The 25,765-nt window shown below is 50.1% G+C and overlaps 1 protein-coding gene across 3 annotated transcripts in view; it reads left to right on the forward strand.

Annotated features, from left to right (window-relative positions):
* BRWD1 (bromodomain and WD repeat domain containing 1) overlaps positions 1 to 25,765 on the forward strand; it is a 2,464,655-nt gene that overhangs the window by 1,915,629 nt on the left and 523,261 nt on the right. For all 3 annotated transcript variants that reach the window (XM_078656838.1, XM_078656840.1, XM_078656839.1), the window contains one exon: positions 19,418 to 19,484. In XM_078656838.1, coding sequence (XP_078512964.1) covers positions 19,418 to 19,484 — 67 coding nt within the window. The remainder of the gene's footprint in view (positions 1 to 19,417; positions 19,485 to 25,765) is intronic.

A 25,765-nucleotide genomic window follows, 5' to 3' on the forward strand; every position in this document is an offset into this window, starting at 1 on the left:
TCCACTGCGTAAAGGGAGCCTCCCGCAACAGAGATAGGGAAGTAATACCACTTCCCCTGGGTTCACAGCTTACTGGACTTTGGGCGTTGCTTTGACTCGTCTACCGGTTTGTGTCCCCGTCGCCCTTCCCCTCCTTTTTCCATGCGGCGTCCAGCTTGCTTGGACATTACAAACGTTAAAGGCAGGACGAGTTCCTTGGGGTTACATGAATACGTCATCGTTATTTGCACCTTTTAATTTGATTGACAAACAGCAATTCATGTCGATGAAAGATGCCACGTTTTCTATGTTGCATATTGAAAAACTTGAACCTTTGCCATTTTCTGTTGCCGAGACAAATTCTGCTGTGTGGCTTATCCACGGAATGATAACGTTACCTTTCAGCCTGTTTAAATTTGAAGCTTGCATGAAGTACTATGCTATAGGCAGATATGAACCCTTAGGTAGCACGTATCTCCATGAAGCTTGGTCACTACCATTTACCTATAGGTGTCTGAGGGAGGGAAGAGAAGTTTATTTGAATGGTGAGGATTGCACAACCGCGCCAGATCACTCTTTAATTTGTAGACAAATACATTTGCATGGCTCTTGTAGTCAGGAGGCCCCTAATTTGGCTTGTATTTTGAAAGGCACTCCGACACCTTCTATCATACCAACGTTCACTTTACTGGCAAACAGGAGTTATTTACTGTTAAATAATGCGGATTGATGTGGGATGTTGTCCGGTATCGCTTATGTGGTTACGGTCACTGAGCGTGTAATTTGCTCTAAAAATGTTCTGTTTCCTCCTCAGCATGGGGAACTGGATATTTCCATATGGCCGTTCTTTTCCGACCTTGAAAGCAGAGTTCAACCAAATGAGTCGTATAAGAGCGCTATTGTCTCAAAAAGAGGTCGCTCTTACATCTGCTAGAGAAACATTTGTCCTTCACGTGGCAAGTACCCGCACTGAAGTGCATGCGTTATTAAATACTGACCTGCCCTTGCATTTTGGGGAGTTAATTCACACTATCTTTAATGCACCCAACGCTATGTCCCGGCTATTGCTGCTCCGCAACCGAATGCTTAGTTACTATGGAGCACTGCCTCTAGCGACAGTGAGTGCAGCTTATAGATTATCGTTTTGGTTCTCCTTTTTCACATGCGTTCAGCCTGTCTTCCATTGCCTGAGCTGCGATTTCGACTGGGCCCTGGATTTGTGTCTCTGCGTTACGGTGTCTCCCAACGCGGATTATGACCAGCTGATGAGCCCCTTAGTGGTTCATGACTTGCTCTGTTCTGGCAACGGGATTATGGCCGTAGCAGCGATACATGGAATAATGGGGCGTTGGAATGTTTTTGCAGCGGCGCATTACTTCTTGGCACGCAGTTAAATTGAGGATGATCCGAGTTTTCCTCTGATGGTACTAGAGGCTCCGATCGTTGAGGAACATGTTTGTTCATTCCCACTATTGGATTGTGTTAGACCTGTCAGCCCTAGGGTGGTCTTTCCCTATTTTTTTCGCCCTTTGTGGTAAATAAATAAATAATACCCTATTTTTGACTAGACATATATCATAACAGATAGCTCAATAAATAAGAGTCAAGATTCGAGGTAGTGGGAGTTTTTGCAGGTTTAATACAGCATAAGGACAGGAACAGGACAACCTGCATAGGAATAGGATGACAGGGCCCAGCAGCTGCTGGGGCTGGGTCTGGGATGAGCGCGCTGACTTTTAATAACAATACATGAGCATATATACATAACGCAAACACATAGCATTACATTGCAGTAGGCGTAGCAGTGGGTGGAGCAGAAGGCGTGACGCGTAGCAGTCGCGAAAGATAAGGGTGAGAAGGAGGTGTAACAGGGCGTATACATAGACATGTGATGCAAACGTAACAGAATATGTCATAAATGGGCGGAAACATAGGAGGGGGCTACCTAAGGAGCCGGGACCTCTAACCTGGTGGTGCGCGCAAACTGGCAATGACGTGTTACGAGGAGAAGCTGGGGGCTATGAACTCTGTGCTAGGAGCAGAGACTAAAGTCTGGAGGGTCGGAGCGACATGTACCTAAACCCTATCTAGTATCTGATGTTTAGGGAACATGTTGATATAAACTAGAAGTCATGAGGGGAAAAGCTAACTGACTCTAAGACTGGAGCATGCATTTATTCTACATATAGTGCGTGATGAAGAATATTAAATGACCATTAAATACAGTATTTCTCTTAACATGGAGCCGCATAGGCTAGACAATGACGGAAACTATTGATGTAGTTCAGTAGCTTAGGAATGCAGAGAAGGAGGACTAAACTGATAACTGGAATCATAACATAGTCTTGGCAGACTCAGAGGCAGAGCCAAGCTGCACCGGGCACTGCGAGGCAGGAAGTAAGTGGAAGGTCGAGGATACAGGTGGGGGCTGGATCGCTCCTCAGCAAGGCTTCAGGAGACAGGAGCTGAATCTGGTGTCCAGGCCCTTTTGAGGCCTAGAAACGGGGACTTTATAATGAAATAACGTGCACACTGAGAAACGTGGCAACGTAGCTTTACATAGGCCTGATATTCGTAGTATTCACGAGGACTGGAAACTGGCATACTAGAGGAGGACACAACTGTAATTGCGTCTTGAATCGGACATGGGGAATAACATACGCATATTGGTCATGCACGCATAACATATGATGGATGACACGTAGAGACACAGAACATGGCAAAATTTACTTTTCCACACCTTGCCTCATTTTTTCCCACCTTCTTTTTGTTGGCCCTTAGGTCTCCGGGCACCTTTTTATGGCTAATTCATGTTAGGGTGCAGGTGCTCTCTACTCCAAACATGGCTGCCCCTGCTACTGCAGCGTGGTCTTTTAGTGTAGCACCCTAGTTGCCAGGAGCTGGCTGGATCCCCATACATTGTTGCAATGCCAGCCTGCCATCCCCTGTGTGAGAAGTTGGCCTGATATATAGTGCTCACTATTCTAGTGACCACTGTGTATCATACCAAACAACCCTTATTGATGATTGGTTGTAAGTCAACCTTTCAGACCAGCTATCCTAGTAGCATGGACACGAGCAGTCTTCAGGCTAAACTCTAGAGGGCGTGTTAAGCCAGCTGTTTTACCATCACATATACCCCTTGAACACCAAGTGAAAGGACACCACACAAGTTGTTATGAAAATAAAGGATATTTATTTATAACAAGACTACCCTGAACTCTTTATGAGTCAGGGAGCTAAGCACAATACAAAACTCTTATGAAAATACTTTAAGTTGCACAATTTACACAAATGCCAGAGGGGCACGAAAAACCATATACACAAAAAGTGGAATGCGAAATACTAGCAGGTAAGTAACAAGATCCAGAGGCTTCAGGATCGCTAGGACTACACTGAAAGAAGAAGTTGCTGGCAGGCGACCAGTGAAGAAGTTCGGTGTGATCCAAGGCTGGATCAGTGAAGGAGACGACCTGAAAGCAGAGGGGACTCAGTTCTTAATCACTAGCCAGTGATTATGTGGGCACCAGGATGGCACCGGATGAAGGCACCTCGACCAGGTGAGTGGGCGACGCTGGACTCTGCAGTCACACGGGTTAGGAGGCGTTGTCGGCGTCCAGACTGGAGGTGCGAGCTGTCCCACGAGGCTGTCGGCTGTCGGCGATGCTGGACTCAGGATTTGAGCAACAAACCTTGGCAAAGGCAAGCCCACGCGGTGGAGTCAAGATGGCGTCTGGAGTGGACCAGGAGGGTCCAGGGCACTTCTTGTTGGACAAGAAGCAAGGGCCAGTCTAGGGGACCTAGACCAGCGGTGAAAACGTCGTGGTACGTCGTCAAGAGGGTCACTAGCCAACGGGCAAGTGACCGGACAACGTGGCAAGCAGCAAAGAAGCAGAAGGGCCCCACGCAGATCTCGTGGATTCTGGGAGCTGGACTTCGGTGCTGGAGCTGCTTAGGGTTAGGGCTTCTCAAACCCCAGTGCACTTACTCAAAGGTCTCTCGGGGGTCGTGCTGGTGAAGCGTCGTGCAGTTCTTGAAGATGGCCGGTCCCACGGGTCTCTTCACACCCACGAATCTCAGCTGGGCTGGATGATGTAGGTAGAGGTCAGAGATGGCAGGGAATCCGGGTCTCGTCGAGCTGGGCAGTCTTGATCCGGAGGATGGACGTGCAGCAAACCGCAAGAGCTTCGATGGTGCCTGCTGGTGCAGGGTGGCTACTCCTTAGCCACAAGGGAGAGTCTTCAGAAAAAGTCAAGAGTTCCTTTCGTGGAAAGTAGTTCAAGATTCAGAATTATCTAATTTGGGAAGGGGGCCTGCTCCTACCTTTATCCTAAGAAAAAGGGGCTGGCATGCGACTAGGTCCTGCCCTATGGGTGGGACCAGGAGGGGGGTGGTTACACCCCTCTCCTTTGTCCGGTCTCTCCCCAGCTCAGGGGCTGGTGTGCCCCAGGAACTGGTTTGAGCCGGCATATGCACAGTGAGCACCGGGCTGCCACTTGCAGTCACCTTCCTTTCAGCCCTGCCTACCTGGGATACACAAAATCCTGTCTGGGATGGTGCTAGCACCGCCCCTGACAGGAAACCCTTTGTCCAGGCCTCCGTTGCTGGAAGGATTCCCAGCAGCAGGAGGGCAGACTTGTGTCTCGGTGGCAGCATCCATTTTGTGGAGCTGAGGCTGTGTCTGACTTTAACCGGGGTTCACAGTTACATACATGTCGTGTCCCTCTAGAAGGGTGGAATGCTAACCCCGTCGCCAGAATTGGCGAGGGGTTAGTATTCCAATTCGTATGACACCTTACTCGACATGTTTTGATAATGCTATACCAAAGTTAGCATTTAACCGCGAGGATTATAATGCACTTAAGAGTATACGGTATAGCGTTATCATGAAACAGCTATTTGGACTTGGTTCCGCAAGCTGCAAACGGGCTCAGCTCATGCCAGAGCACCATCTTCCATAATTCCAAGCACTCTGCCTTCAGGATTGATAAGGCCTGCCATAGGAGTGACTGATAGGGATATATGTGTCCATTTTAGGGTTAGATATAGGAATACTATATCTAAAGCAAAGGGTGTTTACACTACCTTGCCCCAGCTGTCAAGCAGCTAATTGTGTCAGTTTTGGATGGCCAGCCAGGGGTGGCATAATACATGCTTCAGCCCATGGTAGGCCCTGGGTACACCTATGCCCTGGATACCTAAGGTATACTGTACAGGGACTGATAAGGTGACTCAGTATCCAATCAGATATGTACCTAGGGTACATGGAATCCATTTTAACAGAGAGAGCAGTGGGCCTGGGGTCCTGAATAGCAGGGCCCCAGGTCAACTAAGTCAGAAAACCAGCAAAACACCAGGCAAAAAGTTGGGGGCAACCATAGTCAGGGATCTACCTTCCTACACCCTGTCCATAGGTAGAGTGGGGAAGTTCCTGGAACCTTCCAGAAGAAAGGCGGAGCTTATTTTTGCCGCCTTAGTGATTGGTCACCTGACCTGGGCATACTTAAGCAAGGGAGGGAACTTTTTTTAGTCAGTTGGGGCATCACTGACCTGGGGGACCCACGCAGGAGATTTAGGCGGGAGGGCCTAGTCAGGGACTTATGCCACTGGGAATGACAGGATTTAGGTGCTGCCTAAGTCGAGTGTGGTATCCTAGCCCCCTGATCTGGCCCAATGTTCGGGGACCCCAGGGTCCATCTTCAGTGACCTGAGGAAACTTATCCAGCCTCCAACTCAAGCCCCCCCTCTTTCAAGAAATCACCTCATAAGGGCGCAGAACCATCCAAGCGCCGAGAAGACTACTTGCCCTTCACACAGAGACTACTGGGGGATTGACCAGGTACTGGACTGTGCTGCCCCTGCGCACTCCCTGCCTCCATCTGGGCCTTATCTGCCCTGCCTATCTCCCCCTGACTGAATTGCTCTGATCTCCATTCTGCCTGCATTCCCTGCTGAAGCGCTGAAATCGGATCCCCCGTCAAGCGCTGTGTCAGAGACTGCCTGCCCTGTCAAGAGCTGCCAAGGGCAGCCCCTTGCCCTGCCTGCTCCGAGCGCTGTAAGTGCCCCTAAAGCTCTAGAGTGCCCTCACGTTTATGCCCCGTGTGAGCGCTGACTGAAACTGCCCTGCAGCGCTTTGAAATCCCCCCGGCGCTAGGCTCCACAGAAGAGCGCCGTATCGCCCCCCCCGAGCGCTCACCTGATTCGGCTCGTCAGGTGCTGTGCTTTGCCCCCAGGCGGCCCCCGGTGCCAGGAGAGGGCCGCCTCTGTGTCCGGAGGAGCGAGGAGGAGAAGGCGCCGTTTTCCGGCGTGCCCAGGGACCGGTATCACCGCCGGCGGAAGAGTGAGGGATTCCCGCGGCGGCCTCCGAAGCCTGAGGTAGGCCGCCACGTTTGACGGAAGGCCGCGCTAGGCCCTAAGTCAGCCTCCCCGCATCACGTTACGGGGGACGCCAGCCGCGTCATCGGCCGTGCCCCTCCCGCCCGAGCCGCACAGCCATTGGCTGTCTGCACCGCGCCTTCTACATCGAGGCCCGGCACCCGGGGAAGCCCCAACTCATCGCGGAGGGGGTCGTGGAGCCCTGGAGCCCCCTCCGATCGGCCGCCCCGAGCGCCGGTGTCCCGCAGCTGCCCGCTTTCACCGCGCTGGGCCCAGTGAGGCCACGGGAGGGCCGTAGCCCCTCCCGCCTACCCCAGAACCAACGCAAGTGCCCCGGAGGGCCGAAGACCACAGGTAACCCCAGGGGAGGTGGGCAGAAGCCGGTCAAGGTTCCGAGTTCACCACTCCCCCGGGGAAATCTGAGACTGGGCCCCGTTGGCCCCAAGGAGCCTCGAGTGACTGTGAGGCCTGGTTTGAGCCTCTGGGGCACGCGGGCCACGTAGCGGTGCATGCCTGGGGAACAGGCCTATACTGAATTAACTGTTTGGGCCCTAATGTACCAACGAAGTGGTACCAGGCCTGAATACCTGGTTGATGTCTGGCGTCAGGCCCATGCTTGATGAATTGTTTTTGCCTCATGACCTGTCGCTTTGTTCTGAAGTGATTTAGCCCTGTATAAGGGAGTTGTCAGCCTTAAGGAAATGGTTTGCCCTAAATGAACTGTTTATTCTCATAAGATGTGATGCCTATTCCTGCTGCCTGAAAGGCTGATCCATGATTAATGAAGTACCCCCTTTATGCAATGAAAAGGTTACTGCGACAGGCTATGTTATTTTAATGAATTGCTAACTTTGCTCCTATGATGAAAATGCTTTAATGAAATATCTTAGGAAATGTTGATGAATTGATTGCCTGATCTTATTCATATAAAAAGCTGTTGATTTTACTCAAAAGTGCTGGTGTGGTCTCCATTATTGCGCCCAATTATTGTCTCAGTGGATGAGTGTGTTGTGTAGCTACTTTACACGTAAGCCCCTGGTTGCCTTCCTGCTCGAGCCAAGCTACCCCCTGGAGAACTGGCGGTCCCAGTTCTTACAGATTGGATGGCTGAAATGTTTTCAGATGAGAACAATGACTTCCCAATTGGAGGCTGTTGCAACATACTGTGCTTATACGCTGTTTGAATGAGACTCTTTATTTTTATACCTGTTCTCTATTTTTTAGCTACTGCTTTCTATCAGACAACGAATAATAATTATTATTATCCAGTATTTGGCTGTCTTTCATAGATTCACATGCCTGAATCATTCCCCGTCGTCGAGATGGGAGCCTCCGGTGTATATATAAAAGTAATGTCCTAAGACATACATAGAAAAGAATAGGCCTAAGGGTCTCACCTTAGTGTCCATCCACGTCCTTATGTAAAAAGGACCAAAACAGGGTAGGCGCAAGGGTCCCACCTTGGTGGCCTATCTGTGTCCTTTTGTACAAAGGACCAAAGTAAAGAGAACCAACCAATCAGCTACCACCTCCTTCTAGAACCTTCCTGTTAGGAGCCCAAGTCTCTCAGATTTTCTACCGCACGTTGTGCTAGGGAGTCTCCACCTGAGTTCTCCTCAGGAAACTTCTTTTTCTTCAAAACATTGACTTTATTCAACTTGGATATTCATGTCTGACAGCCAGAAGAAAGGTCTTTTTAGGGCCTGTTCCTCCTGCAGCAAGAAAAGACTTCATGTTGAGGATAAACATGAAACTTGTATATACTGTCTCTACCCTCACCATCAGGCCAAGGACTGCAAGATATGTAGGACCTTCTCGAATAAGGCCCTCAAGGACCGAGAAGGACGCCTACTACTCTGGCTCAACAGACTCAAGGACAAACAAGATGACTTGGTGTCGGAAGGTGAGAGTGTCTCTGGTATTTCACATTTTTCCTTGAAGAGGCCAAGGGTTTCTTCCCCTAGCCCCTCAGACACCCCTCCTATGAAGACTTCCAAAAAGTCCTCAGAGGGCAAGACCTCAGTGTCTGGCAAGGAACTTCCTGTCACCAGGAAGCAGCAGCTGATCCCGACGACGACGACATCGTCGATGGTTTATTCAGCGCAAAAAAACGTCTCGACGTCGACGACGACAGTGTCGACGACGACGGCATCGTCGGCTACCTATTCGACGACGAGGACGACACCTTCATCGTCGGCGAGTAGACCTACGCCGTCGGCCATCCCAGTCACTCCGTCGACGACGAAGATATTACCGTCGACGAAGCCTACCTCGTCGACGAGGAGCATTCCGTCGACGACAGACAAACCGTCGACGACGGGTAAACCGTCGACGGTGGAGAAATTGCCGTCGACCAAAACGGCGTCGACGAAGACACTGTCGACAGTGACACCGCCGCCGACGGGTAAATTACCGTCGACGAAGGCGCATGACACGGAGCCGTCGACTCCAGCGTCGACGACCACAGGGCCCTGGAAAGAGTCTGCACTCTTATCACATGCCATGGATGCTTTTCCACCTCAAGTAAGCCATGTCACGGTCAAAATCACAAAAAGACCGATTACGCCAGTCCTCACGTCGCCCAGTAAGGTGCAACAGCTACCTCCAGCCTGTATTCTGCAAGGCCAGGAGTTGGATGAGGACTCATATGTACAAGCAACTAGCCCATCAGACTTGGTACTTAAGTGCCAAACCACAGATGAGGAGCCAGAAGAGGATGACCGCGTAGAACAATTGGTCGACACCCAGCCACAGGTTACTCCAATTGTGTGTCTCCCTGCATCCATCGTCTCGGATCTCCAGTTCCTAATAAGGGATTATAAAGAGAGGTTTCCAGAGAAACCCACTGCACCTGCACCTCCAGCTGCACAGGTGCCCGCTCCTATGCCTCGCCATAAACCATCTCCACTGGTGTTTGAGAAGGTACAGGTGCCAATACAAGACGTTCTCTCTTCTGAAGAAGAAGAAGAGAGAGAACAGGAAGAGGGTGAAGTCCAGGACGACGAGTCGGACCCGGATGCAGACCAGGACTATGTGGCACATTCTCCGGCCTCTCCAGAACCACAGTCTTCGGAATCACCACCCGCAGACATCGGTGGATTCCACAATCTCATAGATAGGGCTGCCAAGAGGTTCCATATGTCTATGGAAACACAAGAGACTGAATGCTTCCTTTACGATTTCAAGGAGCCCACTAAGAAGTCCACAAGATCTATCCCAATCATTGACTTTATCTGGAAGCAAGGCAATCAACTCATGCAAACACCAGCTTCTATTCAAGTGGTGGTGCCCAGACTGGATAAAAAGTACAAGGCAACATCTTCGGCGCCAGCATGCCTCACAGGTCACCCCAAGGCAGATTCTGTAGTGACTCAAGCGGCACAGAAGAACTCGCGAAATCCAGCATCGCCTCTGTCGACGCCACCTGACAAGGAAGGCAGGAAACTGGATGCAGTTGGCAAACGCTTCACTACCACGTCGGCCATGACAGTGAAAGTGGCGAATTCAATTGCGCTTCTGGGCCGTTACAATCGCCAACTCTGGGCAGACATTGCACCCTACCTCTCTAATCGGCCAGAAGATCTCAAAGGGGAGGCTCATTCGCTCCTCTTAGAAGGCCAAACGTCTGCCTCTGAACTCATAGACTGCGCGATTGACGCTGCCATGACTGGTTTTCGGCAACTGGCAGGTGCTGCAGTACTGAGACGACAGGGTTGGCTCAAGGCCACCTCCTTCCGCCAGGAAGTACAAACTAGAATCCTGGATATGCCTTATGATGGCCAGCACCTCTTTGGTGAACAAATTGACGCGGCCCTCACCACTATTAAAAAGGACACGGACACTGCCAAGGCTCTTGGTACCCTGCAATTTCGGAACCAGTCCTTTCGTGGCAACAGAGGAAGAGGACAACCTTCATATAGAGGTTCCTACCAAAATAGATCGTCCTATTCGTACTCACAAAGCAAACCACAATTCCAACAGCGGCAAAACCAACAGGGGCGCCAGACTTCCTACGGCAAGTCGAACTACAGAGGTAAAAACCAAAAACGCCCTGCAGGCAACCGCCAATGACTTGTCTCAATGGCTAGCCCACCCACCATTGCATTCTTTACAAATTGGAGGAAAACTTTCATACTTTCTGAAAAATTGGCAAACCATAACAACGGATCGGTGGGTACTACAAATCATTCAATTTGGACATTCCCTAGAATTTGTCTCAATTCCCCCACCGACACCACCCTGCAAACGATCCCACAGGCACCTACGGTTGCTTCTTCAGGAAATAGCTTCCATGTTACAAAAGGGAGCGATAGAAAGAGTTCCACAGGCCCACAAGGGGAAAGGTTTCTACTCTCACTTCTTCCTAATCCACAAAAAAGGAAAAAAGTGGCGGCCAATCCTGGACCTCAGGGCACTCAACGTGTTCCTAAAGAAACAATCGTTCCGCATGGTAACTTTACAGGAAATCCTGGGTCTCCTGGAGGAAGGAGACTACATGACGTCCTTAGACCTTCAGGACGCCTACTACCACATTCCTCTCCTCAAAGGGCACAGGAAGTTCCTCAGGTTTGCGGTGGCAGGACAACACTACCAATTTCGTGTCCTTCCATTCGGCCTCAAATCTGCCCCGCGGATATTTACCAAATGCCTATCCCCGGTGGCAGCCTTCCTTCGTCAACAGGGCCACCAGGTGTTCCCATACCTGGACGACTGGTTGGTAAAAGCGCCATCCGCGACCGCCGCAGCCTCATCCTCCAGCGCCTGTCTGGATATTTTCCGCCGACTAGGCTTGACCCTCAACCGCGAAAAGTCGACACTGGAACCCACCAAAGTCATCACGTTCCTTGGAGCGACTCTGGACACGATACGCGTCAGAGCTTTCCCCTCTCAGGAGAGAAAGGTCAAACTCATCTCCCTGGCCAAATCAGTGGCTTCGCGGAAGACTCTGCCGGTCCGCACCTTCAAGTCTCTCCTCGGCATGATGTCTTCATGCATACTGCTCATTCCCCACTGCCGCCTCAAAATGCGCCCTCTCCAAGAGCAACTCACAAGGCATTGGACGCAGGCTACGGGATCTTTTGAGGACCGCATACGCGTCACTCGACCCATGATCAACCACTTACAATGGTGGAGTTCAATCAAACACCTGTCAAGGGGACTGCCGTTCCTCCTCCCTGCAGAACCACACGTCATACAACGGACGCATCCCTGGAAGGGTGGGGAGCGGTGCTCCAAGAACTTCAAATCAACGGCAAGTGGACGACACAGGAGACCAAGCTCCATATCAATCTACTGGAGTTGAGAGCGGTCTTCCTGGCTCTCCAGGCGTTCCTACCGCGCATTCGCAACTCCCCAGTGCTCGTCAGGACGGACAACACCACGACGATGCACTACCTGAACAAACAGGGGGGGACGCGTTCGATCTCACTATCGCGAAAATCGCAAAGGGTCTGGAACTGGATTCTGGAACATGGAATAACATTACAAGCGGAGTACGTCCCGGGCAAGGACAATGTCTTGGCGGACGCCCTGAGCAGAGAGAGGTCTCCTTCCCACGAATGGGAGCTGGACACGGAGGTGCTGGAGCAGATCTTCGAGGAGTGGGGCACCCCGCGAATCGATCTATTTGCCACCAGAGAGAACGCCAAATGCCCAAGCTGCGCAAGCAGGCATCACCACTCAGGAACCCTCGGGAATGCATTTTCCATCGCATGGCGCAACGTATTTGCGTACGCCTTTCCGCCATTCCCACTGATACCCAGGGTTCTCAGGAAGATGAAGTCAGAGCCCTGCACTCTGATCCTAATTGCTCCATCCTGGCCGAGGCAGCACTGGTTCACGGACCTTCATCGCCTCTCCGCCCGGCCCCCTCTTTGCCTACAGCAATTTCCAGCCCTGCTCACGATGTCCCAGGGGCAGGTCCTCCACCCGAATCTGAGCTCTCTGAAGTTGTCAGCCTGGCTCCTGAATACCGCGAATTCAGCCACCTGAACATCCCGCAAGAGTGCAGAGACGTCCTTGCGAAAGCTAGAGCGGACAGCACTACTAAAACCTACTCACTAAAATGGAAGCGATTCTGTTCCTGGTGTGTGGATAATGGCTTGCACCCCTTCCACACCACTCCACAGCAGCTGCTGCCATACCTATTGCACCTTGCGCAATCAGGCCTCGCACATGCATCCATCAAAGTGCACCTAGCGGCGATTTCCCGGTTCACAAGGACTGCTACGGGCCCGTCCATGTGGGCGGACAGGCTTATAAAACAATTCCTAAAAGGCCTATACAGGTCCTTTCCACGACCAAGACCAATTCCTCCATCGTGGCACCTCAATGTGGTACTTCATCAGTTAATGAAGCATCCCTTCGAACCCATCCATAAAGCGGAGATAAAATTCCTCTCCTGGAAAACGGCCCTCCTCCTGGCGCTCACCTCTGCCAGAAGGGTCTGTGAGTTGCAGGCTCTCTCCATCCAAGATCCCTTTATGCAATTCAGAGAAGACAGGGTCATTCTGCGGACTAACCCTCGGTTCATTCCAAAAGTCCCCTCGGACTTCCACCTTAACGAACCAGTGGTGCTTAGATCATTCTTCCCAAATCCTACCACTGCAGCCGAGAGGACACTGCATTCACTAGACCTGAAGAGATGTCTTAAATTTTACATCGACAAGACAAGACACTTCAGGAAGTCTTCTCAACTCTTTATTGCCTTCAGTAGACCACGAAAAGGCTTGCCCCTGATGAAACAGAGTATTTCGAGGTGGATTTCTTCTGCGATCACCTTTTGTCACGACAAGGCTGGACGGCCTTTGGACTCACGAGTCAAAGCTCATTCGACTAGAGCCATGTCCACGTCTGCGGCACTGTTTGCTGGAGTGCCGGTATTGGACATCTGCAGGGCGGCGACCTGGAAGTCCCCGCACACCTTCACCAGGCACTACTGCCTGGACACTGAGCTGATGAAGGATGCAGCAGTGGGCCGAGCAGTGCTTCGCCATCTATTCCAGTGAGGTGAGCCTTCCTACATCCCTCCATCCTTTACTGGTATGCACATTCTTTTCCTACTATTTACATGACAATGCATTTTGGTGGGTTGCAGTTGCATGATATGTATTATCACAGACTCATATATGATGATCCATCAGAAATGTGCATAATATATTGCTTGCTACTCTGATTCAGGCATGTGAATCTATGAAAGACACCCAAATACTGGATAAGAAATGCGTTACTTACCTGTAACTGCAGTTATCCAGTATTAGTGTCTTTCATAGATTCACATCTACCCTCCCGCCTCCCCTGGAAGGACTCACCTATCTCTCTAACAAGTTTACGCCTAACTAGCTTGGTGCGTACGAAAATCTGAGAGACTTGGGCTCCTGATAGGAAGGTTCTAGAAGGAGGTGGTAGCTGATTGGTTGGTTCTCTTTACTTTGGTCCTTTGTACAAAAGGACACAGATAGGCCACCAAGGTGGGACCCTTGGGCCTACCCTGTTTTGGTCCTTTTTACATAAGGACGTGGATAGGACACTAAGGTGAGACCCTTAGGCCTATTCTTTTCTATGTATGTCTTAGGACATTACTTTTATATATACCGGAGGCTCCCGTCTTGACGACGGGGAATGATTCAGGCATGTGAATCTATGAAAGACACTAATACTGGATAACTGCAGTTACAGGTAAGTAACGCATTTCTTATTATTTTTTTATTTTTTTTGGCACATTTGAACTTGACTCTGCTTTTCTGGCTTGGTCTCTGCGTTCCTAATTCGCCCACGTTTATATCACGTGCTTCTATCAAGGGAGGGTGTAGTGAGAACGAGCCTTACATTCACACAGTGTTAAGTTAGCATGGGTTTATTAGAAGCTTAAACGCCATTTTTGCTTTCCTGCTCTGCTTTGCACACGACACGCACTTGCGATATTGTTTAGAGAAGGCTGAGTATTTTGCTTCACATGAGAATAGCTTGTTATGCTACATTTCTAAATTGCCTCGCTAGTTTAGTCTGCACATGGAGAGCCGAAACTGTCAAGGTTATCTTGGACACTGTGTCTGTTGTTCGGAATGATCCTCGCACGTTCTAGTCATAACACATATGCAGCTGTGGCCATCTCTGATACTGGCGCGTTTAATAATGCACTGTGCAGGCATGATCAGACGCACTTGGAGAACATTCGTAGCTTGACAGCTTGTGCAGAACTCTATGTGATCCACTACTGCTGAGTACCAGAGGTATGGGGCCGCCCAAGTAATCCTATGAGATCTTCATTAGTTATAAACTAACTCACTAACTAGGGAGGGTGAAATAGGTGAAATATAGGTATATTTTAAACCTGTTTTCCGTTAGCAATATAAGATGCTTTCTCCCTTTGTATTTTATGGAATAGTAACAATGCTGACAACCTTGTTTCTGATATGTTTGCTTGTATTATCTAAGGTACTGTGCATGAGATCACGGCGTTAGAAATAAACATTTCAAACTTGCACGTGTCTCTATTTACTCCTTGTTTTGGACTGATGTAAGAATGTAACGAAAGAGTGCTCTTGTTATCCACCTTACCTGAGGTAACCCAAGTCGCATGTTCTGGGTTGACTAATCATTGGTGTTTTTGCTATAGGACAAAGAACCAATGAGTCACTGATTGCTTGTCTGGTAGGGGGTTTGGGAACTAAGGTGGGTTTTGGTACACCCTAATTTACTGAGGTCGTAAGTCTCTCTGCACAGTTCTGTGTAGGAGCAGAATCCCTGCAACAGTGGTTCATATGTAAGTGACGTGGACGACACAACTGTGCAGACAACGATGCCATGCGAAGCTGACCCAAGCCACCCACCAGTGCAGGGGTATTGTTCGAAGAAAATTCTTTGGATCTAGTCTGATTCCTGGGAAATTCACATGTAAGGAGTCTGCAGCTACATCATTTCTCTACCAGATGGCCTTACCCGAAGTTAAGTAACTTGTCCATCCAAGTTTTTGCACATTGGAGTTCTCAAGGTAGTAATCACTCTGAGACACCTTTCACCTGGATTGGAGCTCGAGCTGTAGGACGAGTTTGCGCCTCTAACACTCCTGCCCAAAATTCTGAAAATTGGGAAAGACCATCCCCAAGTCATACTAATGGCTTCATATTTGACCAGGAGAGTGTTGTACCCAGAAACCTCTGCCCATTGGCATTTGACCTCTGATTTAGCTGTCTTTAGAACCTCTTACAATACAAGGAAAAGTTCTGCATCAGAGCCTGCACAATTTAAACTTCTATGCATTCTGGCACCTAGGCTTCTCGCTGATAAAACCCATCAATGCTGGACATTGGGGGAAATTTGTTGTTTGCTCTTCTGGTTTATCCAACCCTTACAAGCCTAGTTGTCTGATGCAATACTTCACTCCTTATCAGTAGCCCAGCAGGGCCTCGCTGTGGCAACAGTTAAGTTATTTGTCAGCCTTATCAGCTTTTTTTCCATTGCCTGATCAGTCATCTTGATTCAAACTCCCTTTTGTGATGCATATGTTCTAAAAGGACTGACCCATGTGTTTCCACCAAAACCCTTTTTGATGCCCCAGAGCTGCTACCACTCCATTGTGCTGGACATCTGTCTTGCTGCGACTTGGGCATCACTTCACACATTCTTGAAACACTACTGCCTGGACTGTTGGATAACAGGTCTGGTGGAAGGGGCACTGTACCTGTTTGTGTGAGCCATTCCATAGACCCATCACCTGTGGAGGGTTGCCCTGGTATCTATCCACAAGGTGAGAAATCTGCAGTTGGAAGTATCCATCAAAAGAACAAGTTACATACCTTTGGTAGTGTCCCTTTTAGTGGATGCTCTGTCTAACTGCAGATTCTTGACTGACCCACCCTCCTGCCCTTTCTGTTGAATGGACTCGGAGTCCAGTCTAAAAATTCAAGATCTATGCACTAACACATTTTGTTCACTAAGAGCTCCAAATCTGATGATGTGGACAGATATCAGAATGACTCAAGTATTTTTTTGTAAAAATGGTGTATTTGCATTTTCACAAAATATGGCATAGTGTACATAGCATCTCATGCTCCATAAACTTAACAAGTAACACAACTTTTAGGACAGTCATATGGTATCAATCAAGAGAAACAGTGCTTTGCATGTATAGCTCTAATAGTAGGCACAGCTTTGCGAACAACCCAGGCGTCCAGCTTACCACAATTCAAAATACATTTGTCACAACATAACATGCCAATAATTTGTTTATACAATTAGGGGGGCTTGTGTTGATAGTAACCTGTAGCAAACAAGACAACATCTGTATCGTCTGAGTTGTGCATTCAGAACCACTCCAACATAGGGCTCCAGATATCTTTGGGTCTCGATGCTGTGGGCATGAGTTCCCTAAATAACAAGAGCTGGGTTTGGTAATATGTAACATCTCGTAGCTAGCTATTCCTTTACTGAGGGGGCATTTGATTTCCTCCAGTGAATTGCTACTCTGCGTTTAGCGAGTAACAATAATATGGCATGTAATTTTTGAAGGTTTGTTGGGGTGTCCTTTACGAATCCCAACAATCCGGTCAGCGGGTTGGGTGCAGTAGGTGTATGCAGAATTTCCCAGATGATGTGAAATATGTTTACCCAATTCTTTGCAATATCAGGACATTCCCAAGAAATGTGCAAGAATGTTGCTGATTCCGCCCAACATTTCCAGCAATTGGCAGTGGACCTCAGGCCCATACGATGTAGCTGGGGCAGAGTCCGATCAAATCTATGCAAATATTTAAAATAGATCAAACGCAATTTGTAGTTAGGGGATAGAATCTTTAATTGAGCACAATAAAAATATCCTTTGCTCTACTGAGATTGGGGAGATTAATTCAGTGCTCCAGAGCGGTAGTGCTTTGGGCTTCACTATTGCAGCAGTGTTTTGCATATTACTATATAGCTTTATGATCAGTCTGCGTGGTGACGAGTTAGTTAGCATTTGTTCCAGGGCATGCAAGGTAGGTGGCTGATTGGGGAAAGAAGCATGCAATTGGCGACAGGTAGTCTTTACACAACAAAACAACCCGGAGAATGTGAATGACTCGTCTCTTTCTGCTCCAGTGGGTGGTATGAAAGTGCTCTTTGGGTAGAGCTCTGCAAATGTATTCATCCCCAGCGTGGCAGCCAACTTTGCATTTCCTTTATCCTCTAGTGGTGGCATCTGGGGATATGCGCCAGGAAGGTCGAAGGGGCATATTGAACCTCCAATCCTGCTCTCTTCTGCAGCCCTTCCAAACTCAACCTTAGCGTCTCAACTGGGTCAATTTAATCACAGGGACGTTTGAATGGCTGAAACAACGCTACCTGAAGTGGAATCGGAGTAGTTCTGTCCAACTCGACTGCCACGTGTGGTTGAAAAGGTGTGGGGTGTATCCAGTGATGTAAGAATTGGGCTTGTGAACAGTATTCATAGACGGAGATATCTGGTACACCCAGTCCCCCCTGAGCCTGAGGGAGAGTCAGGAGTTCCCATGATACCCTGGCTTGTTTATCTGCCCACACACTCACAGATAACATCAATGAATGCATAGTTATAAAGAAGGCTTTTGTGAGCAGGAGGGTTAGATTAATGAATAAATATAGAAACATAGGGAGGGCGATCATTTTAGCAATAGCTATGCTCTCAGCCAGAAAGAGTGGAAGGCGGGTCCAGATCTTGATTATGTTTTCTAGCCAATTCACTGCCCTGGCATAGTTTTCGTTACAGAGTTCCTGTGTAGTTTAGCATAACAAAATCCCTAGATAGCAGACTGGACCGGTAGCCATTTGGACAGGATAATCTAATGGATAAGAATGAATCTAGTACTGAAGCGCAGAGGAGGCAGTTCTGTTTTTTGGGTGTTTTTTTATAAACAGATTTTTATTGGTTCTTCAAGGTGAGGTGGTAGTACTGTTGTGCTCCGATGGACCCATCGTAAAGCTGTATGAAGCTATTTACTGGTATGTGAATGAATTGCTGGGAAAAACTCACCAGATAGTGTGGTACCTGGAGGTATTCACAAGGTGGGTAATCTGTGGTTGTATGGATTATCTACTGAAAAAAGAGCATTACTGAAGGTAAGTAACTTGTTCTTCTGCAAGTATATTGACTGCCTGCACATCCAAGAAATACTTGTTACACTAATGCAATAGAAAGCTAAAAAGTTGGCCACCGTTGCCTGGTTTTCAATATGGTTTTATTATGGCATGCATCCCTTGCAGCTGCAATGCATTGTTTGGGTTAGACTAATTCCTTTCAAGAGATCAGAAGTAAAATGCACTTTTCTCAGATCCAGGGCTTCTCGCAACCATTTCTGCTAAAAGTCTCGGCCCATATTTATCTACTAGGGCTAGTGTTGGCCAGCATGTTTTGCTGCTCATTGGTTTTCCTCAATTCAGCCTAGTATAAAGGTTGCACATCACATTACCCTCTGTGCTGCTCAATGCTCCAAATATTGTAATGAAATACGTTTCAAAATGTCAGTCTGATGGGGATTGAGGTAGACTTGCGTTCCATCTGTTAAAGAAACATGAGCCTCTTGGTCTACTGGCAAGTGCCTAGGAACAGTCATCTAAATTGAGACTTGTGACTGTGATTACTTAACTGAACTATTGGTATTTGCTATTAGATGCATGCCCTATCGCCACAACAGATTTATCCGACACACCACAGTACATTAAAACTATGTAGCACAGTATTGAGTTATAATTGATCAGTTTAAAGTCTGTAACAATGCTGGTCATCTTCAACTATACTGTTTGGAATGTGACAGTATTGTACTGCACTGTTTTCCACATCGCTACCAGTCACTCGCATTGCCTGGTGAAGTCTGCTGTTGTGCATTTGAAAACTAGAAATCGGAGTTGCACTACTTTAATGTCTCCAATGTGTCCTGCTTTGCGCTTAAGCGATGACAGAATATTTATACATTTGTTCCAGTAATTTGTTGCGAAAGAACCATGCTAACGAAACAGGCAACATTTTAGGACAAGAGTATGGCTTGATTGATTTTTTTTCTTTCGTTTTTTTAGTCTTATTTTGCCAATAGTTTTTTTTTCTAATTTGCAGACATCAAGACTGTTCCAGGATTGCAGATCTCTTAGAAGTTGATGAACCCAGTTCACAGGATGAAGAGGTATTTCAGAAAAAGCTCCTTTTAACAACCCTGCAAATCCATCAGTAGGGATGATATTACAGCTGTGAACATGGATTATTGTACATTCAGCTCAAGTTGGGTAGTAGTTTGTAAGCTAAGTAGGAGGACTTTTAAAAAAATCAGCAATGTTTTAAAACGTTTTATTTCTAATGGATACTTTGACCAACAGATTCCTTATTTAAACCCTTCTTTAGTGCCAGTTTGATATGGAAACTTCCTATAACAATGTTGTGTCTCAAGTGCAAGGTAGTCAAGAGTGGAGTTGCGAATCCATACTGGTATGTGAAGTTGCCAGTGCTTTTGTGACAGTGATGCCAATTCCTCTCCTTTTCACGCATCCACTGATGCTCGATCCAGAGCATGCATGTTTTCTGTTCTTTTTTTACATTTTTCTGATTTTTCTTAAAGTGAGCATGTAACCTGAAAAATCTTTGATCATCAAGCCCCGTGACTTCTGAAGGAGCAGATGTCCACAACAGACCCACACTGACCATATTTTGTGGCTTTTCACAATCACCAGCAGTACTGAAAATTCAGAGGGTTTGCTGTCTTTCTGTGAGGTGGACGCACTGCTTATTCTTCTACCTCCACTACCCCAAAGCCACTTTTGGAATTTCTTTGGCCCTTTATGCAGTCATAAGGGCTATAGCGGTGGTGACTCATTTGCCCCGTTAAGGTGTCCATGTTTGTTCGAATGTATCCTGTTAGACCTGGCACCATTGGCGTGGGTCTCCCTTTCATTTTTTTGCTGTTTTCTCATATGCTTTTGCTGGTGTTAGATGCTTTGGGCACTGTGCCACTGCTATTCAGTGCCACAGTGCAAGTGCTCCCTATTGTAAATTGATATCTGAAAGAGACACGTTAGTATTAGATTCCTTACCTTAGAATATCCCCAGGCGTCAGACTGGATCAGGAAATTTTTGCATAGCAGTACCCTTGCGCGTCGGTAGGCGTCGTCTGCGGCTCCGCGTCCGTCGTCGGCGTCGTGGGCGCCGTGATGACGTCGTCGGAGTACTTAGACGCCGCATCCGCGTGCTGACGTCAGTTCTTTTTTTTTTTCGCCCCAGCAAGCGCAGATCTGGAAAAAGCAGTAACCCTAGTCATTTTTTGACTAACTTTTTTGATCATTTTTGATTGCTTTTCGAAGTCTCTCGACTCCGAACGGTGCCGTAGGGATGCCCGGCTTCAAGCACTGTGACGATTGCGACCGTCTGATGTCGGTCACGGATCCTCACCCACGACGACAAGGCCTGCTCCGACTGCCGGGCCCTCTCCTCGAAAGCCAGGTGGGAGCGGTCCCGTAGGCGCCTCGAACTCCGGCAGTCGGTCCCGCGCCGTGAGAGGTCCCGATCCCATGGGAGGTCGAGGGACAGGTCGCGGGCTCGGAGCCACCACAGCTCCGAGAGTAGGCCGCTGTAGGAAGGTAGAGCCCTGACTATGGTTGCCCCCAACTTTTTGCCTGGTGTTTTGCTGGTTTTCTGACTTAGTTGACCTGGGACCCTGCTATTCAGGGCCCCAGGCCTACTGCTCTCTCTGTAAAATGGATTCCATGTACCTTAGGTACATATCTAAATTGGATACTGAGTCACCTTATCAGTCCCTGTACAGTGTACCTTAGGTACCCAGGGCATAGGTGTACCCAGGGCCTACCAGGGGCTGCAGCATGTATTATGCCACCCCTGGCTGGCCATCCAAATCTGACACAACTGGCTGCTTGACAGCTGGGGCAAGGTGGTGTAATCACCCTTTGCTTTAGATATAGTATACCTATATCTAACCCTAAAAATGGACACACAGATCTCCTATCAGTCACTCCTATGGCAGGCCTTAACAATCCTGAAGGCAGAGTGCTTGGAATCGTGTGAGATGGTGCTCTGGCATGAGCTGAGCCTGTCTGCGGCTTTCGGGATCCATCCCTTAGCCGTTTCCATGATATCGCATACCATATACTCTTAAGTGCATTATAATCCTCGCGGTTATATGCCAACTCTGGTATCGCTTTATCAAAACATGTCGAGTAAGGTGTCATACGAATTGGAATACTAACCCCTCGCCAATTCTGGCGACGGGGTTAGCATTCCACCCTTCTAGAGGGACACGACATGTATGTAACCCCTAACCCCGGTTAAAGTCAGACATAGCCTCAGCTCCACAAAATGGATGCTGCCACCGAGACACAAGTCTGCCCTCCTGCTGCTGGGAGTCCTCCCAGAGCAGGAGGCAAGGACAAAGGGTTTCCTGCCAGGGGCGGTGCCAGCACCGTCCCAGACAGGGTTTTGTGTATTCCAGGTAGGCAGGGCTTTAGAGGAAGGTGACTGCACGTGGCACCCCGGTGCTCACTGTGCATAGGCTGGCTGGAACCAGTTCCAGGGTCACTCCAGACCCTGTGCTGGGGAAAAGCCCGCCAAGGAAGTGGGTGTAACCACCCCCCTCCTAGTCCCACCCATAGGGCAGGACTTAGTCGCGTGCCAGCCCCTTTTTACAGGATAAAGGTAGAGACTGGCCCCCTTCCAAATCAGATCATCTTTGAATCCTGAAACTACTTTCCACGAAAGGAACTCAAGACTTCTTCCTAAGATTTCTCCCTTGTGACTAAGGAGTAGTCACCCTGCATCCGCAGGCACCATCTTAAAGAACACTGCGGTCTGCTGCAAGTCTCTCCTCCGGATCAAGACTGCCCAGCTCGACGAGAACCGGCTTCCCTGGCACCTCTGACCTCTACCTGCATCATCAGTCACGCTGAGATTCGTGGGTGTGACGAGACCTCGAGGGACCGGCCATCTTCAAGACTGCACGACTTCTTCCCAGCAAGCCCGCCGAGTGAATTCCTGGTGAGTGCTTTGGGGTCCGAGAAGCCCCCACCCTGAGCAGCTCCAGCACCGAAGAGCAGCCCCCCAGCATCTCCACGATCTGCGTGGGGCCCTTCTGCTTTTTGCTGCTCACCGCGTTGTTTGGCTACTAGCCCGCTGGCTTGTGGCCTTCCTGACGACGCCCGACGACATTTCTGCTGCTGGTCTGGTTGCTCCAGACTGGCCCTTGCTTCCCTCCATCGGAGAAGTACCCTGGACCCTCCTGGTCCACCCAAGACGCCATTTTAGGTCCACCGCGTGGGCCTTGCATTTGCCAAGACTTGTTGCCCAATCCTGGGTCCAGCGACGTCGACAGCAAGAACCTTCGTGGGACAGCTCGCACCTCCATCCTGGTCGCCGACAACGCCTCCTGGTCCGAGAGACTGCAGAGCCCAGCAGCGCCCACTCACCTGACTGCGGTGACTTCGCCCGGTGCCATCCTGGTGCCCACTTAATCACTGGCTAGTGATTCAAGAACTTGGTCCCCTCTGCTTTCAGGTTTTCTTCTTCCTTGATCCAGGCTTGGATCCATCGAACTTTTCTTCACTGGTCGCCTGCCAGCAACTTCTTTCTTCCAGGCTCCTGGTCCGGCAACGAGATCCCCGACGTCTTTTCAGACCTATGCAGCTGCAGCCCCTGGGCTAGGTAACTTCGGCACTTCGGTGTCCCAGCATAGCCTCACTATCCAAGGGTCAGGATCCACTGTCGTTTTCTTCCTACCAGGTCGGGTTCGCCCGTGAACACTAACTTTGTGAATTCTAGCTTCCATAGACTTTGTCCCGCATCCCGCGTGAGAGTGCACACTCTGCACCCGAGTCCCCTGGGCCTCCTAGTAGTAATCTAACGATTCCCTAGTCCAGTCCTAGCGATTCCAAAGCCTATTAGAACTGTTACTTACCTGCTAGTAATTCGCATTCCACTTTTAAAGTATATGGTTTTTCGTGCCCCTCGGGCATTTGTGTATAACGTGCTAACTTAAGTATTTTCGTAAGAGTTTTGTTGTGTGCTTAGCTCCCTGTCTCATAAAGAGCCAGGGTAGTCTTGTTATAAATAAATACACTGTTTATTTTCATAACAACTTGTGTGGTGTCCTTTCACTGGGTGTTCAAGGGGTAATGTGATGGTAAAACAGCTGGCTTAACACGCCCTCTAGAGTCTTAGCCTTAGACTGCTCGTATCCATGCTACTAGGATAGCTGGTCTATAAGGTTGACTTACAACCAATCATCAATAAGGGTTGTTTGGACTGATATATAGTGATCACTAGAATAGTGAGCACTGCACATCAGGCCAACTTCTCACAGCCGCACTCCTCCGGGTCGAAGTCGTCGTCAGGTAAGAGGCACAAGAAGTCCAAGAGGCGTCATCGCTCTGCGGACTCCCCCCGACACTCGTGCGATGCGGCTCCGTCGGAGTCGCGGGCGCCGCGTTCAGCCCCACACCCTCCGGTCCCTGGGCTCAACGCGACGCCTGAGGAGATCGAGCGCTTCCTCATGGCCATGAGGAAACTCTCTCCTCCTACGGGCTCCGCGGCGCCTCCGGGCCCAGCGGACCCGTCTGGGGGCCCTAGCGGGTCGGCGGCTCCGGCCCCGACGCCGTCGGGTGCTTCTGCCCCGACGCGGCCGACGCTTTCGGGCCCGGCGCCGCAGGCCCCCATTATCCCGACGCCGCCGGCGCCTTCGGGCCCGGCGCCGAGGGGTCCAGTTGTTCCGACGCCGCCGGCGCCTTCGTGCCCGGCGCCGCACGACGTCGCTGGTCCTCCTTCGGGATCTGGTACGTCGCCGGTGGATCTGACGACCCTCAGGTGTCGCATCCGGCGCCGTCCTCGGGCGGCGCCGGCCCCGGTCCTACCTTCGCTCCTGTTCAGCCGTCGGGACGGCCCCGCTGGGCCCCGCTCCAGACGTCGTTTGGTGAATTTCACTTTTATGAACAGGCCCCATTGGTTGAGAACCCTGAATTTCAGGAGATGGGTGACGAAGAGGACTGGGAGGGGTCTGAAGACCCTCTGACCAGAGAGTGTCAGTCTCATGAGGACGGGACAGGAGACCTGGGGGAGGCCAGTGGCCTGGACACCTCTCCAAACACTGGTTTTGTCTCTCCTCCTACCGTGGCTTCGGAGGAGGGGGCAACATATAGTGTGGTGCTGATGAGGGCTGCCAAGGCCTTGGGCCTTGAGCTCCCCGTCGCGACCGTGAGGACTAACCTCCTCACTGAGGTCCTTAAACCGCAGTCAAGCTCGGCCGAGCCTCTGCTGCCCTTTAATGAGGCCTTGACCGACGTTCTTCTGGGCACTTGGTCCAAGCCCGCTACGGGCTCGCCCGTAGATAGGAACGTGGCCAGACGCCACCGCCCAGCCCCGGGCGACCCATGTTTCCTGTCCTCCCACCCTACCCCCGAGAGCCTGGTCATCCAGGCCTCCAATTCCCAGACCGCATTCCCGTCGGCCCCGCCGGACAGGGAGTCCAAGAGGTATGACCAGTATGGGAAGAAGATCTTCTCATCCCTTAGTCTAGGCCTGCGGTCTTCCAACACCGCCTGCCTCTTGGGACGTTACACCCACTCTGTTTGGGATAAGGTCTGCTAGAGTGTCCGTTGGAGGTACGGGCCAAACTCGGCCAAGCCCTTGTGGAGGGCCGGGATGCAGCCAAGTATTTCATCAGGTGTGGGCTGGATACCACCGACTCGCTAGGTAGAGCGATGGCAACGACGGTGGCGGTCAGACGCCACGCCTGGCTGAGGTCCGCCAACTTCTCGGCAGATGTCCAGAGCACACTCATGGACATGCCGTTCGATGGCCGTCGCCTCTTTGGCGACAAGGCAGACCATGCGCTTGAGTGCTTTAAGGACTCTAGGGCTATGGCCAAGTCCTTGGGCCTCTCGGGCCAGCGCCAGCAATCGGCTGCCTTTCACTCCTTTCGTGGCCACGGAAGGGGTGTGCCCACACGCGCCACCAGCCACGCTCCGCAGGGCAATACCCAATGCGGTGGCGGCCGTGGGAACCGCCGTCCGGGCGGTCGGGGGCAGCGGCAAGGTCAGTCCACACCTTCCCCCGCAGCATCCGCCTCAAAATGTAAATGTAAATGTAGTATACTTGTAAAGCGCACAGCTGCCCCAGCAACGGGGCGTCCCGGCGCTGTATAACTCTGGGGAACCCGTCCTGGCTTTCCCTGTGGGATGGTCCCTGCTGGGAGTCCCCAAGGTGGAGCCAGGCATCCCCGGAATTGGTGGGGCCGTTGTGGAGATTAGGCAAGCTAATGCCCAGAGTTGCCAAGAGTGATCCCTGATTAGAGTAAGCACCGAAGCGAGAATTATCGAGTCCGCTGACCAAGGTCCACGACCCTGCCGCGTCGGGAATCGAACCCTGGTCCCGGGCCGACTTCTGCTCTCGGGTCTGCCGCCTCTAACCAGTGAG

This window comes from Lissotriton helveticus, chromosome 8 (genome assembly GCF_964261635.1).
Source record: "Lissotriton helveticus chromosome 8, aLisHel1.1, whole genome shotgun sequence".
Lineage (NCBI taxonomy): Eukaryota > Metazoa > Chordata > Amphibia > Caudata > Salamandridae > Lissotriton > Lissotriton helveticus.